Source organism: Camelus ferus, chromosome 19 (assembly GCF_009834535.1).
Source record: "Camelus ferus isolate YT-003-E chromosome 19, BCGSAC_Cfer_1.0, whole genome shotgun sequence".
Lineage (NCBI taxonomy): Eukaryota > Metazoa > Chordata > Mammalia > Artiodactyla > Camelidae > Camelus > Camelus ferus.
Window position 1 is genome coordinate 3692923 of NC_045714.1, and position 17038 is coordinate 3709960.

General features: G+C 48.5%; 1 protein-coding gene across 18 annotated transcripts in view; it reads right to left on the reverse strand.

Moving 5' to 3' along the window:
* Positions 1-17038, reverse strand: part of ZMYND8 (zinc finger MYND-type containing 8) — a 108066-nt gene that overhangs the window by 66978 nt on the left and 24050 nt on the right. For 16 of the 18 annotated variants that reach the window (XM_006187663.3, XM_006187659.3, XM_006187657.3 and 13 more), the window contains one exon: positions 6656-6804. In XM_006187663.3, coding sequence (XP_006187725.1) covers positions 6656-6804 — 149 coding nt within the window. Of the gene's footprint in view, positions 1-6655; positions 6805-14243; positions 14353-14391; positions 14587-17038 lie in introns of those variants that run through there. The other 2 variants (XM_032461302.1, XM_032461310.1) reach the window with 2 other exon arrangements.

Here is a 17038-nt window from a genome sequence, read left to right on the forward strand (position 1 = left end):
TTGTTGGTACATAGAAGGGCTGTTAGATTTTTAATACTAACCTCAAACATAAACAGTTCTAATAATTTATTGATTAAAAACCTTATCTCTAAGTAACAGTAGTTTTCTTTGTCCACACTGAATATTTTTACACTGTTTTTCTTTCCTCCTTCTTTTACTGCCTAGGACCCCCAGGATAATAGAAAAGAGTGGCCGAGACTGCAGGCACCCCTGTCTTGCTCCTGGTTTTTGTTTTTGCTTTCTTGTTTGGGTTTAGATTTATTTATCTATTTATGGGGGTGGGTGGGGTAGAGGGTAGAAAAGAACAGCTTTACTGTTTTGCCAGGCAAAGGGCATCGCAGCAGGCTACTGCCTTAAGGACTGTGAACCCCCAGTATCTATTTATTTTTAATAGAGGTACTGGGGATTGAACCCAGGACCTCGTGCATGCTGAGCACTCGCTGTACCACTGAGCTCTACCCTCCCCACCTTGCTCCTGGTCTTTTTAATGAGGTTTTAATGTTCTCGAAATGCCTGCTACTTCCAGACTCCTTGATAAAGAGCCTCACAGATGCTTATTTAGCAAATCTTTGTGAACCAGTCCTTCTAAGCACCCCTACCATCATTTCTACTAAGAACACAGCTAAGACTTATTATTAGGGCGACTGCGTAATTCTTCAGTACAGTTATTTCCCTGTTTCAGTTCAACATTTAACATAGAGAACTCTACTTGGTTTCCAGAGAACAAAATCATTGTCACGATATTCTTCCCATGTTACATTTTCCAACACACCACCTTCATTTTATCCTCACAACCACCCACAGAGATACTCAGGGTAGATACCACGAATCTTACTGAACAGATGAGAAAACTAGATTAAAAAGATTTATCTGACCCCCTCCAAGCCCAGAGCAAGGACTCCAGCCTGGGTCTCCCAGGACTCTCTCTCAGCCCTAGGCCCCACATAAGATGATGCTGGATGCAAAAAAGACTCTGATGATTAAGTGACCCCCTCAGAGAACATTCTCTATAACTCAAAATACCTTCTGCTTAATGCAAAAAGCTGGAGGGGGGAGAAAAGATCTGAAAATTAGAAAGACAACTAGAAACATAACAGAAGGGGACATGGAAAGATACCAGCATCCAGAGCAAGGGGTTTTCGACTCAGATGACATCTTGGGCCAGAAAATTCTTCATTGTAGACAGCTGTCCTGGGCACTTAGGGTGAATGGCATCAGCCTTGGCTAGGTGCTGGTGGCACCCTCGCTTCACAAAACTGTGTGATAACCAAAAATGTCTCCAGACACTGCACAGTGTCCCTTGGTGAGGACAAAGCCACCCTCAGTTGAGAGCCACCAATGTAGAGGACCTGCTATCCGCCTAGGAAAATGGGTGTTCGAGTTTCTTTGGGGTGGGGGGGTTGTTAAAGGGGGGATTGGCGGAGGGGAAGGAGGAGGAAGGAATTCCCACTGAAAGATAAACTGTACACATCAAGCAAGCAGGAACTATTTCTAACCTGAGTGGGGTCTTCCAGGATGCTTTGTGGCTTTTGCAAGATAGCAATAAGCCATATTTCAGGGCCTGACTTCCTTTTAGTAAGTTAATAATAGGCCAGGAAGAGTCATTAAGACCTAAATGAAACGAGAAGAATCGAATATGACAGGTCATCTCCCTAGCCGGCAACCTAAGTCTTTTCCATCAAATAGAAGCAGAGATATTGCCACTTCATGAGTGAAGTTTCCCACCACATCCCTGCCCCGGCCCCCACCTGGCTAGGGGTGGCGTTCCTGGGAGGACCGTGAGGAGTGAGGGCTGGACTGACCTCTACTCTTTTCAGATTTCACCCTTTCCTGAAGCGAAGCAGCAGCTGGTGCTGAGAACTAGCCGCCTGGTAATCTCCTTGTCAATCAGATACCTGCCTTATCTGCTGCTTCGAAGTGTTTCCTACTCCGTAAAAATCATCTGATAACAGATATGGAACGTTTAAAAGGAAAGGCAAATCATTTCAGGTAAAATAAGTTAGGGTTTGTCGCCCCCACATGCACAAGGTGTGTTCCCAGCCTGCTGGTAAAGCAAACAAGTTACAACCTGTGTTGTTACGGGGTAATTGCAGGCTCGGAGCGCAAACGTTCTCATTTCCCTGCTTCTTCCACCGGCTGGCTCTGTGAGAAAATACACAGGCTTGCACGTCCGCTTCTGGAACACCTCAGTCTACACCAGGAGCCAGGAAACTTTCTCTATAAAAGGGCTATTTAAAGATAGTAAGTCACTGAAGCTTTGCAGGTCATGTGATCTCTGTTCCAACTACTCAACCCTTGTCACAGGAGAGCAAGAGCAATCTCAACGATATGGAAGGGAGAGGATGTGGCTCTGGGCCAATAAACCTTATTCACAAAAACGGGCTCCGGGCCACACCTGGTTTGCATAAACCAGAGGATGGGGCTGGGTGTGAGCACAGGGTACACGTCTGCGGGGCTGGGGGACGAGGGGAGGGGACCACAAACTCGAATTCCTTCCGGGGCCACACAGGTAACAGAGATGAAGAGTCCTCGCTCAGCTTTCGTTTCTCTGCAGAATATGTCTCTGTCGTAAGAAAAGCTGTTCAGCCCTGCAGTATATGGAATCACAATGCTGGCGTCCAGCCTCGGCGGAGCCGGCGGGACAGCGGGGAGGGGCAGAGCTCCTGCCTGACTTAAGGGCGCTCAGCTCCCGTGATCAAGGCAGCCAGGCCGACACCCAGTGGGGCCAGGCCGCCAGGGCTCAGGGAGGAGCGCGCAGCCCGCAGCCCTGCTGTCTGTCCCTTGGCCTGTCTCTGCTGTTAATACACTGCCCCCACCCAACAAGGGTCTGTGAAATGTCCCAGTTTTTAAGACAACCCATGCCCAACAAAGTAAGTCCTAGCCCTCCGATTTATACGTGTACCCCTGCACTCAGAGGGGATGAAGGGGCCCCATCGTTTCTTTGCCATGTTCGATCAAAGGTATACCTGAGGCCCTCTGGCATAAATTTGTTAGCAGACTATTGTTCAATCCTTTAAAGAGAAAGAAAAGAGAAGAAAAGCAAAGGGAAAAGGGAAAGAAAAAGGAAGAAGGGAGGGGCAGAGGAGTAAAGGAGGAGTGGGGGAGGGGAGAGGACAACCTCCCCAAAGGACTCTCAAACTCAGAATGTCCCAAGAACTACAAATTAAATTGGTATTTTTCAGTAAAGGCCCTAACGTCCCTTGGGACAAGGTATTTCTTGCCCCAGCAGGACATTTAGCAACCTGATCCTCCTCTACACAATGCCAGAAGCAACTTTCCACCCCAGTCCCAAGAAAAAGCGCCTGTATGTTTTCAAACCTTTCCTAAAAGGTGAAACCTTACTGGACAGAGGGTTGTAAAAAACTTTAATCAGAAACTTTAGATTTTTACCCTAAAAATAGATGTGTCTTGAAGTTCTTCTCAAAACCCTTAAAATTCCCCTACAAGTCATGATTTCCCAATATAGGAAAAAATGGGTGAAACCTTAAAACTTAATCTTTATCTCCATTTTGTAATAAAAGGTCTCTACGAAAAATGGGAAAAAACACGTGGGGGGAGGTTGGTATTTTTAGGCTACAAAGGTTTTCTTCTTAGAACATTGGAACACAAAAAAGAATTGTAGAGTGAAGAAAAAGAGGAAGGGGGTGTAAAGTCTTGTTATTTGCAAAAAATCAAAAGAACTTGAACACCTAAAAGAGCCAGAGGCAGAAGGGAGAGCAAAGCTGGCAGTGTGTAACATTATAGGGAGGGGTGGGGAGTGCGAAAAACCAGAGCACACGGGCCCTGTGTCTATACAGCCCAGGCACTACTCAACTCCAGCTTACTGCTGGATTTTTCTGAGTTTTTATAGGAGCCCAGAAATACAAGTTGTTATTTGAAATCTCATGGTCTTCATTCAAATGTCAGTTACTAACAGAAATTATACTGCATTGGTAAAACCCAACATACGCAAACCTACACTTTGCTTTTAACTCCCTAATTTTTAAAATTCTTTTCATTCTAAAAGAAAGAGGAAAGAAAATGGAAAGGGAAGAGAAGAAAAGAAAAAAGAGGCAGAATTTTTTTTTTTTAACAGAATTTAAGTTCCCCTTCGGAAAACAGATTGTGCGTGAGGGAGACTGCCCCTTCTATGCAAACATTATATGCTAGAATGAATTATGGGGTCAAGGGTCAGGAATTTCTATTCTCTGCAGTGAAGGCTATTTCTCCTTTGCCAACTCCTGGCCATTCAGCCCTAGGGAGTCTGAGATGTGAAAAACAAAAACCTACAATCGACCTTAGAATTTCAATCCTTACTTTACAAGGTAACTGAGGCTCAGAGATAGGAAAGCAACAGACAAGGTCACATGGTGAGCTTCCCAGATGCAGTGGGGCTAGAAGGAGCCAGGTCTCCAGGTGTGGAACCCTTTCCCTCCGGGGCCATGGTTCTATCCGTTCTGACGGTGACTGATTATTCAGAACCACCGTCATGCCCTGTGTCCAGGCACCCCTGCTCTGCTCTGCTCTGCTCCACAGCCAGAGTGTGTTCTGCATTCATGAGCTCCTACCCTGTGTCCAAGTCTGGGCAACAGCAGCCACTGGCCACTTTCTGAGGCTGCTAGTCCAGAGGGGGACCAAGATTCGCAAACACACCATTCTGGTCACAAGGCTTCAGTGTTACACGAGTGGTATTAACACATAGATGAGGAAAGGAGAGAAGAAAATGCGTGAACTGCCTAAGTTGATCAGTTTCTAGAAAGAGATGCAAGCCACTTCTTCCAGTACAGGGAGGAACTCCCAAAGCGTGAGTGCGTGTGTGCACACACAGAGGAGGCACTAGGAGACCATCTCTTTCCAGAGGGGACAATGCTGCTTCGTGACTTACTGGGAACTGGTAAGAGAGGGTTTGCCCCAGAAGTTGAATGACAGACAAAGTTAAAACCTGGGGATTATCTATGGCCTTCCCGTTCCTTTCTTAAGTGTTCCAGTCCAACAGATATGGGATGACTCCTGGGTGGCAGGAGTGGGTGGTCACCAGCTTCAAGCCAGACAGACAGACAGACCTAAGCTTACTCGCTCTGAGGCCTTGGGGAGGTGACCTAACCTCTCTGAACCTCTGTGTTTTCATCTGTAAAATGGAAACAACTATAATCCTTCCTCATGGGGTTATTATAAACATTAATGCAGAAAAAGGCTTACAATAGGATGGGCACACTGTAAGCAATGCTTTTAGTATTATTATTATTACCAACACTCTGTTTTTTCAAACTGCAGTCCCCTCAGAAATTTACTTAAGAACCCACCAGTTTCTTCTACTATAATGAGATTCCCAACTCATTAAATCTGGGCTGTCTGTCCCACATGGTAGCTACAAACCAGAGGTAGCCATTTAAATTTAAATTAAATTAAAAATTCAGTTCCTTGTATATATTTGCCTCTTTTGCTAGTGCTCAATGGCCACACGTGGCTTGTGACTATCACACTGAATCATGCAGGCCTCAAACATTTCTATCACTGTTGTTTAATTATTTCATGGATAGTCTGTGTGATTATTCCACTTAGTGTAGACCCTGGATTAACTTTTAAAACTAACAATAAAAGTAGCAGTAGTCGTAGTTATTTAGCTCAATTCTTCTTCACAACAGCCCTGTGGGTTTCATAGCAGTGGTATCGTAATTCCCATCTCAGTAAATGAGAAAACCAGACACAAAGAGGTTAACTTGCCCACGGCCACACAGCAAAAGCAGAGCTGGCATTTCACTATGTAATTTTGAGAGTGAAAATAGATTCGTGCACAGAACCATACCCCTCTCACAGTCCTGGGCATTTAACCGTTGCTAGGTTTCCTCCCGTGAAAGCAACAATCTTGTTTTATATTCAACCTCAAGTCCCCAGGGCCCACTTCAGCATCCATGATCTGCACAAACGGATCACTACATCCCAAGGAATCCCTGCTCAAATGGTATCAGAGCTTCCGGGCATCTGACTTCCTCCAGCACTAGGAGACTTGACCTCATGGTCCACGAAAGCATCTCTCAGTTTTTTAAGTCAGAAGAGTCGCTAGCCTGCATCAGAGAATTGTAGAACTAGAAGGTTCCTTAGACAAGACCCAAGATGGTGAACAGACTCTCACGTCTAGCTGACTGGCCCTGGCTGCAGAGGGAGGGTAGGGTCTGCCAGGGACTCCGCTCTATGAGAAAGGATGGCGACCAACTACCAACGTCGAGGTGGGCAATGGGCAGAGAGAGCAGCTTCCTCTCACCACTGACCTTAACCCATTATTTTACAGATGAGAAAATTGAGACCAGAAGGGAGCACGCTCCAGCCACACAACCACCTCCAGGCAGAGCTAAGCACTGTCCTCCGGGCGTGGCCCAGCAGGGAAGCATCCCCAGGCCACACGGGGAAACAGTCCTAAAGTGTGAAAAAAAGACACCCAAGGAAAATCCCCAAATCCTAGAGGATGGTATCTTTATCTTATCTGGGTCACTGCCCTGTCCCCAAAAGAGATCTGAAAACCTGCTGGAAATTTCTACACAGGCCCATTTTGAGTTGTCCTTTTTGTCTTATGCAAATAACAGCCGGGGCAAGGCAGCTTGCTAAAAGCCAAGCACACCGGTGGCTAGAAAAACGCAGAGAGCCGCAGGTGTGGACGCCAGTCCCGGTGGCCCTTTACCTGCTCCTTATTGTTATTGTTCAGTAAGCCGGGTTTCTTTTTCTTTTTAATGGGGCTTGTTGATGTGTCCTGGGGCGAGTGGCCATTGGAAGAATGCGGAGGGCTGGGGAACTTTCTTTTCTGGGCTGTTCTCTCTGTGGAGCCAGGATCTGAAAGAGACACAATGGATCACGTAGTTTAAAGCAGTCAGGGAGGACGAGACCCCGCAGGAAGGGGATACGGGGGACACAACCCACTTTGTCCCCAAACCCAATGCCATTTTAGTGTTCTTCCTCCTAAAACACACTTACCTCCCGCCGCTCCATTGCCTGTCTCAGAGGTCAGACAGGCTTTCTTTGGCCTATGTGACATTTCTATAAAAATTTTAATTCACTGCCATAATATAAAAATTGGGAACCTTCACATAATACCAATAGATTTGGGGCTTCTCTTAAAAAGCGGGGGGTATAGCTGAAGTGGTAGAGTGTGTGCTCAGCATGCACCAAGGTCCTGGGTTCACTCCCCAGTACCTCCTCTAAAAACAAATAAATAAGTAAACCTAATTACCTTCCCCCCAAAAATAAAATAAAATAATAAAATAAAATAATCATAAAAAACATTAAAAATTTTTTTAAAAAATCAGGGCCTGCAGGGCCTCATGGGAACAGACAGAGCTGAATACCAGCCAGCCAGTTTTAGATGGGAAGGTACCCTTCATTTGCCACAATCCCCAACCTTCCCCACTGTGTCCCTGTTGATGAAGCCATGACCCAGCTGCCATGAGCTGTCACACAGCCATCAGTACTGTCCTTATCCCAAAGAAATATTTCTTCTCCACACCCTTGCTCCATGACAAAAGCAGGAAACCAGAAAAGATAGACCACACACCTCAAGAAAATGAAGGCAGATACTTCGTTGTAGAAGACATTTATTCATGTGTATTGGGTTAACAAAGTCTAACTATGGAAAAAGAATATACCCCACGCACCAGAAAGTCACCAGTAGGCATCGAGTTTGTGACACTCCTCCAAAGAGATCAACACTACACGCTCACCAATTCGCGTCTGAAAAATGCCAACCCTACTCTGACCATCTGTGCCTTTCTATTCCTATTCTCCCAGCATCTCATTTAAACACATTTACACTTCCACCACCATCCAATCTTCACCTGCAAAGATCTGAATCCATTCCATGCCCGACGGCTGTCTTGTTAGATCAGGGACGATTCTAGTGGAGTGAAAGTCACAGGCACCAGAATGGGAGGCAGCTATGCTGAGAGCAGAGGTGGTGGGATGGGATGAGGAGTCCGGAAGGATGACTCTCCACCAAGATAGCCTGATGGCGTTCCCACTCCAGGGTTAACTCTCGGGCAAGTCCCAGCATGCAGGCTGTGTGTGTCACTGTCCTCTGTGTCTGGACAGGAGCCGCTGGGGCAGCTCAACAGGGCCCAGTATGGCCACCGGCGAGGCCTCCCAGTGGTTTACTTTTGACAGAAAGGTGGTGCACCTTCCAGTAGGCTCATGAAGGAAGATAATGGATTGCTTTTGCAAAATCCGATCCACTAGAGGGAATTCTCCAGGCTCAACAGCGGGCTTCAGGAAAATCCTGAACAAATGTTCAGGGTACTACCCTGAGACACAGCCCCAGAGGGGAAATTAAATGCTAACCACAGGCACCTGGAGGGAGAAGACACTCCATAGTTCAGGTGACCATCCCACAGACAGCAAAATGGTGCCCCCAAAAGCCCAAAAGGTTGGCCCCGAGGCACAACACACCTCACTAGTGAGAAAACACACTAAAAAGATGTAGCCTGGGGTTGGCATGTTTCCCCAGAGAGAACCTCCCCTCACTCCCTCAGGGAGCCTCACCCAGCTTTGCCATCATACGTGAAAACTCTCAATTTCTCTATCAGGTCTGTGACCCAGCAACCTCCTCCTGGAAACACGTTCTACAGACAAGGCCACAGGCGAGCAGAGGACGTGCAAGAGGATTCAGCTGCAGTGTGGCATGTTATACCTAAGACTAGATGGGACTTACACGTCCACAAATTGAGAGCTGGTCTGATAACTCACAGTGGGATATGGCCATGAAGAATAATGAGGTGCCTCTAGACAAACTGACATGTGACTATCTCCAAGCTTCTGTATCAGGTTAAAAATTCAACAACTCAAAACACCAATAGCATTTTTCACAGAACGAGAATAATTTTAAAATTTGTATGGAAACCAATAGCCGAATAGCCAAAACCATCTTGAGAAAGAAGAACAGAGCTGGAGAAATCATGCTCCCTGACTTCAGACCATACTACAAAGCTACAGTAATCAAAACAGTATAGTACTGGCATAAAAACAGAAACACAGAGCAATGGAACAGGATAGAAAGCCCAGAAATAAACCTACACACTTACAATCAATTAATCTATGACAAAGGAGGCAAGAATATGCAATGGAGAAAAGAGAGTCTTTTCAATAAGGGATGCTGGGAAAACTGGACAGTGACATGCAAATGAAATTAGAACATTCTCTTAACACCATATAAAACAAGGCAATGCATGTGTAACACCATTAATGGACCAAGACACATAGCCCCCCAAAAACATGTTTATATATATTCCTGGTTGAACACAGAAGTACAAGCTCTCAGTGGGGACCGGTGGTCACCCTCAGGGGGAGAACTCGCAGGGAGTGGGGAGGGGTTATTTCTCACTGTTCTCCCTCGTGTACTTTATCACGTTGTCTAGACTATGTTATCAAAATAAGAAAATTTTTAAATGAAGTGTTTTAGAAGGTCCAATGTCACATTAAAAAAAAATTAAAAAAACAAACCCAAAGCCAGTAATGAGCAAATGACTGAAGCGTGATTCAGGATAAAAAATGTCACCAGATGGACAGACTTGGGGCTGACTGCTGTGGGCTTGTCAGTCCCAGGAAGGAAACTGTGATTTGTTTTCCTTGGATTTAATCTACTCAAGTAACTTTTCTCAAATGTCAGAGGATGGGTGTTTAAGAAAGGTGTTAGGGGGGCTCAAAGGAGATGTGTCCCAGAAGAAATGGCACCTGTCCGGGCAAAAATTGAAAGCCTGTGGGCCAAGGTTTTGATTTTGTATGTTTTGTTCCGTGTGTGAACAGATTTTGAAAGGAGAGCTCGTGAGCAAACTCAGGCCAGTGGGAAGTTCGGACCAGGTTCGGAAAAACCCAAGTACAGCTGACCCTTGAACACCACAGGGGTTGTTGGGGCTTCAACCCCCTCACAGCCGAAAATCCAAGTACTGTTATCTCTGTCTGAGAAACAAAGGGACTGATAAACACCTCACCCAAGGGCAGGAAGCTGAAACCGTCTGGACAGCATCAGGAAGCAGACCCTAGCTTTTGTGATTCCATACACTGTGATCAAATACAAACTCTACCCCACACTTGAAGATCGGTAACATGAAAATACAGGTACTATTATTTACTGAAAAAAATTCACGTATAAGTGGACCCGAGCAGTTCAAACACGTGTTGTCCAAGGGTCAACTGTCGTGTTTTGATGTTTCTTGATGGGGCACTGCTAGATTTTTTGGAAGGGACAGGGACAATCCCAGCACCCTCCCATCGGCTGCCATCTGTGCTCCCAAACACTGTGACAACTGAAAGCACCCCACTTACGTCCCAATCCCTCCCAGGAGCCTCCTGCAGAACCGCTGAGCAGGCGCACGGAGAGCCCAGCGGGTGAACACCCAGCCCAGCCCACACCTCATCAAACTCAGGAGCCAGAAGGGGCTGCAGCTCCGCCCTGGGCAGTTAACTGCCTGTAGCTGAGCTCCCCTAGGACGGTGTCATCCCCAAAGTGCCATCCTTACACTGGCCCCAGCAGCATCACATAGGAATCTGCTAGAAATGCACCTTCTCAGGCTCCACATCAGAGCTACAGAATCAGACATTGAAGTGGGACCCAGTCATCTGAGGTTTAACCAGCCCCCTGAAGGATTCGGACCCAGGCTAGTTGGAGATGCTCTAGGGTGTGTGTCTAGGGGGTGGAGTCTGAGTTCTCAAGCCCAGAGAGTCCTGCTCGACGCCTGTGAGCCGGTCTTCCTCTGCTTCCTCGCCGCTACCTGCAGAGTTGCTGCAGGACTGGGGAAACAGAAGCCAAGCAAGGAGACAAGGAGAAAGAATGAAAACAGATGACCCCAGGCGACTCTCCCTACTTCTCAGGGCCTCGGGGACACATCTGTACACATCTGTAAAACCAGAGGAGAGGTGGAGAAAGAGATCAGACCGGTTCTTACCCAGAGTCTATGAAAGTGCATCAGGGACCCAGGATCCACCTGCCGCGGTTCTGGATGTGGGTCCAGTTCCCTGGGAAGAGGGGCCACGGCCTACTTCACCTTCTCAAAGATGTCATCACCTCTAACGAGTAAAAAGCTACAGCCCCAGAGGATCATACAATCTGTTATCTTTGAAATTGTTTAATTCCACGGGAAAGAAGGGGAAAGAATTATTAGAAATGAATATACTCATAAGCCATTCAGAGCTGGGGGGCGGGGGCGGTTTTGCCCAGGGCCACTGAGAAACAAAAAAAAGCAGGGTCTGGCTCGGTGAGCAGAGGGATCTGACCCAAGGCTGCCTGTACCTATCTATCCCAACCTTCTAGTCTGAGCAAAACATAAGAACCCCAATTCCGTTCCCAGTGACAAACACACCGACTCCCTCCAGAGTTAATGGGAGTTCAGTGGCTGTATCCAAGGGGTGGAAATTTAATAGGTTCCAAACAACAGACACATCTGTCAACAGCAGAGGCTTTCAATGAAGGCACTTGGGGAGAAAAATTGAGAAATGCTGGCTGGATTCAGTGTCCTTCAGAGATGAGACAGCAGGTCAGCATTCTAACTTAAAAAACCTACCCACTCCAGTGGAGGCTAGGCCGCTGGCGGTGAGAGAATGGTGGGTGGGAACCTTGCTGTAGTCATGGTAACAAAGCTGCCTTAAAGACCTTTTCCAGAAAGCTGAGTCAAAGTTTTTAGGCATTTTTTATTTCCCATCTTTAATGATTTAATTCTGACAGGGACATATTTCTAAATGCACTTCATGTATAAATTTGGAATGACGAGAAACGGCCACTGTGCACTGAATCACCAGGGGAATGGTTCAGCCTTGACCTGAAAGACCTTCCTCGGAGGCAGAAGGACCTGGGATTCCAAGTGTCTGGCCGACCAGCAACCCTGTCTCCACCCCAACTCCCCCCCAGAATAAGTCTGGTTCCGAAGGAGTTAACGTGGGCGTGGGAACAGAAGGACAGAGCAATGACTCAGGGAAAAGAGCGTGGCGTGCAGCAGGAAGCAGCAGAATGTCCCCCTCCTGTGACATTTCACTGAAGTCTTAATAATACGGAGAGGTCTCCTGGGCATCAGGAACCAAGCACGTGAGGACATCCTCCCCGACCCTGTGTCTTGCGAATGGCCAGAAATAATCCTGCTGATCCCTTCCTAGACGCCCCTGGACTTAAGGGATGCCTTCCCTCAAGAGAACCCAGTCTCTTAGCTTTCCTCAGCCATGAGTATTAATGGCTAAGATGTTCCTTCATTGCCGAAGCCGTACCAGGCCCTGTTCGAAAGGCCTTGTGTCCTTCCCCCTGAGTCACTCGCCCCAGATCACACCAGTGGCCGGACTGGGACGAGAGCTCAGGCAGTGTGGATCCAAGGCTCACACGTGGCCAACCACCAGGGTCAGCTTGTGCCAGCTCTGTAGCCAGATGACCTCCTAATCCAGGCTCTCTGTTTTAAGAGGACTCTCTCATTTTGCCTTTTACCAGTGCAGGTGGTGGGCTGTGGGGGTTGGGGAGCTCCAGGAACTGGGAGAAAGGTGGAAGACTGGGCACGTGTCACTCGCTAATGACAACGCACACTGCCCCCAAAGGCAGCTCCCAGAAAGCATGTTCAGCCCCCAACCTTCAATGGTGGCACCCCAACCTGGCCGACACCACAAAATAGGCTGAGGGGCTCCACAGCCACCTCCCCTCCCCCAACACTCCTTCCCAATGTCCATCCAGGCCCAGCCACACCAGGCGCCTCACCCCCCGCCCACATCCGGTGCCTGAGTCACAGCACTTGCCGATCTTCGGAGTCTAGGAAATGACACACCGATTACAAGGAACTGTCTCCTCCGGAGACGGACTGGGCCCCAGCTCAAGGCCAGGCACTTCCCCTCGAGGACCAGACGTGCAGTGTGTTTTCGCGGGTGTTAAACTTCCTTGATGATGTCAATGGCAAGACGGCTGGGACTGAGGGAAAGGAGAATGCCGCTCAGCAGGCTGGGGCCGGCATCAGAGGCCAAAGAAGCTGGGTGACCAACCATTGGTTAGCCAGAGATGGACGGTCTTAGGTAAACCCAGACAAGTTAATCACCCTACACAGACATCAGGCCGGGTCACAGATGATACAGGCGGGGTGCACAGGGGTCAGGACCTGATCCTGCTGCCACCCTGCAGTGTGGCCTTAAGAAAGCAACTTAACCTCTCTGTGCCTCCGCTCTTCCTTCCTCTAGATCGTGGTACCTCATGGAGTTATCCACAGATGAAAGGAGTTAATTCATGTGATGCTTTTAGGATAATATCTAGCAGACAGTAAGCACTCAATGAACAGTAGCTGGAGGGGAGGTGGGTGTGGTGGCCAAAAGGGAGGGGAGGCCCAGCAGCTACCAAAAAAACAAAAAGTAGCTTTTTTTTTTTTTTAAACAAACACACATCCTCCTTTCCTCATTTCCCCTCCTTCTCCACCACCATCCCCCTCCAAAAACAGAGCTGATTTCTCTGAGGAGCAGGTTAAATCAATGCTGCAAGTTCAGCTACAGAAACGCCCGCCTATAGAAAGTGGAGACCGGAATCAGCCCAGGTGGCGATTCTCCATGTCCATCAGACTGTGACAAGTCCAGGTCTCCTCCTGTAACTGAGAGGCAGGGTCCAGAGCAGAGGCCTGTGCTGGCTCAGGCAGGAGCACGCGCGCAGGAATTGCCAGGCCTCTCTGTCACCGGCTTCAAACGTGAGCCCGCGCTGCTCTCTGGGGAGCAGCAGAGCAGAGCGTGGTTAATCGTTGCAAAGACACAGAGCAGGTACCTAAGACACACCCCCCTCCCCAGGAATCTCAGGGCCCTCTCCAGCCAGTGATCACGTCATAATGAAACAAAAGCCCGGAATTTCCTCCAGGCCCAGAGCAGAAATGAGAGAAACCAGGGGCAAAGGATGGGGGTGTGGGAGGTGGAGGGGGCCAAATTTTTCTTGCAACAGAGAATGTCTCAGCCACAAGGAACATGTGAGCAACAGAAACTCTCAGGCAAATAGTCTGCTCACACTGAACGTGGCCCGGACCCACAGGATCTGGAAGACAGGGCGGCAGGTAGCCTGGCCGACTTGGGCCTCCCGGGGAAAGGCTGCACTCGCCTAAGCTGGGCTTCTACAAGGTCTCCCGCACGTGCCTGTGAACTTCTGGATCAGGAAAAGAAGGGCTGGAATGGAGACGAAGTAGTGGAAAGAAGGGGGTCATTCTCAACTCGGGGAAATGTCACTGTTCCAGGAATCCGGGTACCTCGGAGGCCAAGCCAGTGAAGGACAGGTAACCCTGGGAAGGGGCGCTTACCTGCCATCGAGAAAGCTCTGCTGTTCTGAGGACCCAGCCTCTCTTTTCTAGAGAACAGAGGCTCACACGGTCCTGCTTCCGGATCCTCCGCGGCCTCTCCCAGGGGGAGGAGGAAGCAGCAGAGGACAGGCTAAGAGTCACCACTTACCAGGCCAGCCCCGGTCTCGTCTGCACCAGGTCACCCAGCGGGGCAAGGACACCCTCACCTCCCTGCAATCAGGCAGCCTGAGGCCGGGCCAACCTGCCTTCATGGCCCCAGGCTTCTGGCTCTAATTTATCACCCTCGACAGAAAGCAGCTCGGCTAAGCTGAAGATCTTCAGGGCAAGCACCAAAGAGCCATTTATTTCACTGATGTGAATAAACACAACAAATTGCAGTGGTTCCGCTTGCTGGCGGGAGAATATCGGAAGGGAGTTGGGTGGCAGGATGCTGGGGTGTTTGCATTTTGAAGGTGTCCTGAAATAATTGTTTCCAATTACTTTTCTCCTAGAAATGAGAAAACCATCTTCCCACTACACATACAGTCCTCCTCTCCCTCGCCTCCCCCCTCCCCCTTCCCTCCCTCCTCCTCTGCCCTTCTCTCCCTCTCTCTCCCTCCCTCTCTCCCTCTCTTTCTCTCTCAATAATGCAGAAGTGGTGATTAATGGGCACATTCATATGTAAAAGATGAACTTCCAAACTCTCCTGGCAAGACAGAAATTGCTTCCATCTAGGGAGAAGAGGCTGATTTACAAATGAATTCACTGTTTAGCCCTCAACAACAAGAGGCAATTGCAACCACAGAGCCCTTTCTCCCCCCTCAGCTGAGATGAAGCTTTCTGGAAAAACCGACAACATCTCAACAGGAATTTCCTGGTTCCAGAATGCCAAGCTCTTTCAGTCCTAACCAAGAGGGGGAGGCAGGGCCCAACTCCCTGCTAGAAAAGACGCTGCGCCTCACCCGCCCCCTCAGCAGGTCCAGGCCCGGAAGGCTACATCTGACGCGCGTACATCTTTGAGGCCCTAAAAACTCCGCCAAATCACCACAAAGAAAATGTGGAGGAACCCACTGCCTTTGGTCTTTACTGCGTAGCTGGTGGAGGGGAGAGCTTGCAGGAGGAGCTGGTTCTAGTGGTTGAAACCTGTGTGCGTTATTTATCTAGGCTGCAGGACTCAGCTCAGGTTCTCATAAAGCTCAGGTGCTGGTGGGTGGCTTGCTAACTGCAATGGGGAACTGCAGCATCACGGGGCCAATTCCGAAACAAAAAGACTGCCGACAGCAGCTGAAGCAAAGAAGTGGGTGAGGGAAGAAACGGGGAACGAACAGGCTTCAGGGAAGGGGGCAGATGAAGGAAGAGGTACCGCTGCTGGTAACCAGGCAACATCCCTCTACACGCCCTGGGCGGGGTCTGGCCTTTCAATAAGTCACCTTAAGGAAGACAAAGAAAATTCTCTAGGAAGACACCAGGGAAGAAGGGACAGGCCCTCTACAGTCTCATCTCATCACCCTTTTTTTGAGGAAGCAAAGATTTTAGGTCCAGAATGTCACCCAGATTACCCTGGTCAAAAGGACGCCTTAACATCACCTGGATATTGGGGGCTGCGGGCTGTTAAGAGTGCACAGAAGGATGATTAGCATGGCCACTGCAACATGCCTTCTGGAGGCCAAAGATGGGAAGTAACTTCAGTGTCATCCACAGGGGACTGAGATACAGCCACAAAATGAAATGAAGAAGGAATCACGTCTTTATGCACTGGCGTGGAACAAAATCAAGTCAAAAAAGGCCAGAAATAGAACCTGGGTGGAAGAAATGGAGCTGCGTGGCTGTGGGTTTGCAAAGGCCTGGAGGAACACCCAGGGAATCAGTAAACACTGAACTCCTCTTTGAGTTCTTTCTGATCACATTCACGTATTTAACTATTTAAGGTATTTTTAAATGGCTCTGGCCTGGGGACATGGATGATAATAACAAGATCTGTGGAACTCTCACTACAGGCCACAGACCTCACCAGCCAGGGACCAGGTCTGCACCTGCAGCCCCCGGCACACAGCAGTACAGAACACCCCCCCACCCGCCCCGGCATTAATCACGTGCCACTTTTAAGGGGCTCAGGTGTCTGGAATAGTGAGAAACAGTGCTTCTCAACCCAGTCGCCCCAAGGGACACTGAATGTCTAGAGACATATTTTGGTTGTCACAACTAGGCAAAGAGAGGGGTTCCTACTGGCATCTACTGGGTAGAGTCCAGGGATGCTGGTAAACACCCCACAGCGCACAGGACCGCCCCCACAACAGAAAATGATCAGGCCTAGAAAATGCCAATAGTGCCCGATGTTGAGAAACCCTGGTGTAAAGAAAACTTGCAGCGAGCTGCCAGGCAGGTCTAACCTTGTGTAAATACACCACCCACGGAGGCATCTGCAGCCATTAAGAAGGAAAACGATGCCTTATGTTTCACCTGGCGGCCCTGACTTCAGGTTTCAAAGAGAAGAAAACAATGGGCACCAGTCAGTCAACAAATAGTCACTGAGCAACTACTAGACATCTGGGCTACCCAGGGAACTACCCAGGGAGGGGCCTTCCCCCGTGGGAGGACAGCCAGAAACAAATAATAATAGTTGCCTTTTGTTGACCATTTACCACCTGTAAAACACTGTTCTAAATACAATGTCAGTTTACTTACTCCTCACCTTAGTCCTACAAGGAGGCAGGGCCAGAGCCGCCTTGTTTTATTGATGAGAAAGCTGAAGCCCAGGGAAATATAAGTCCATAACGAAGTGGCTAGTAAATACAGAATGAATATAGAAAAATAGA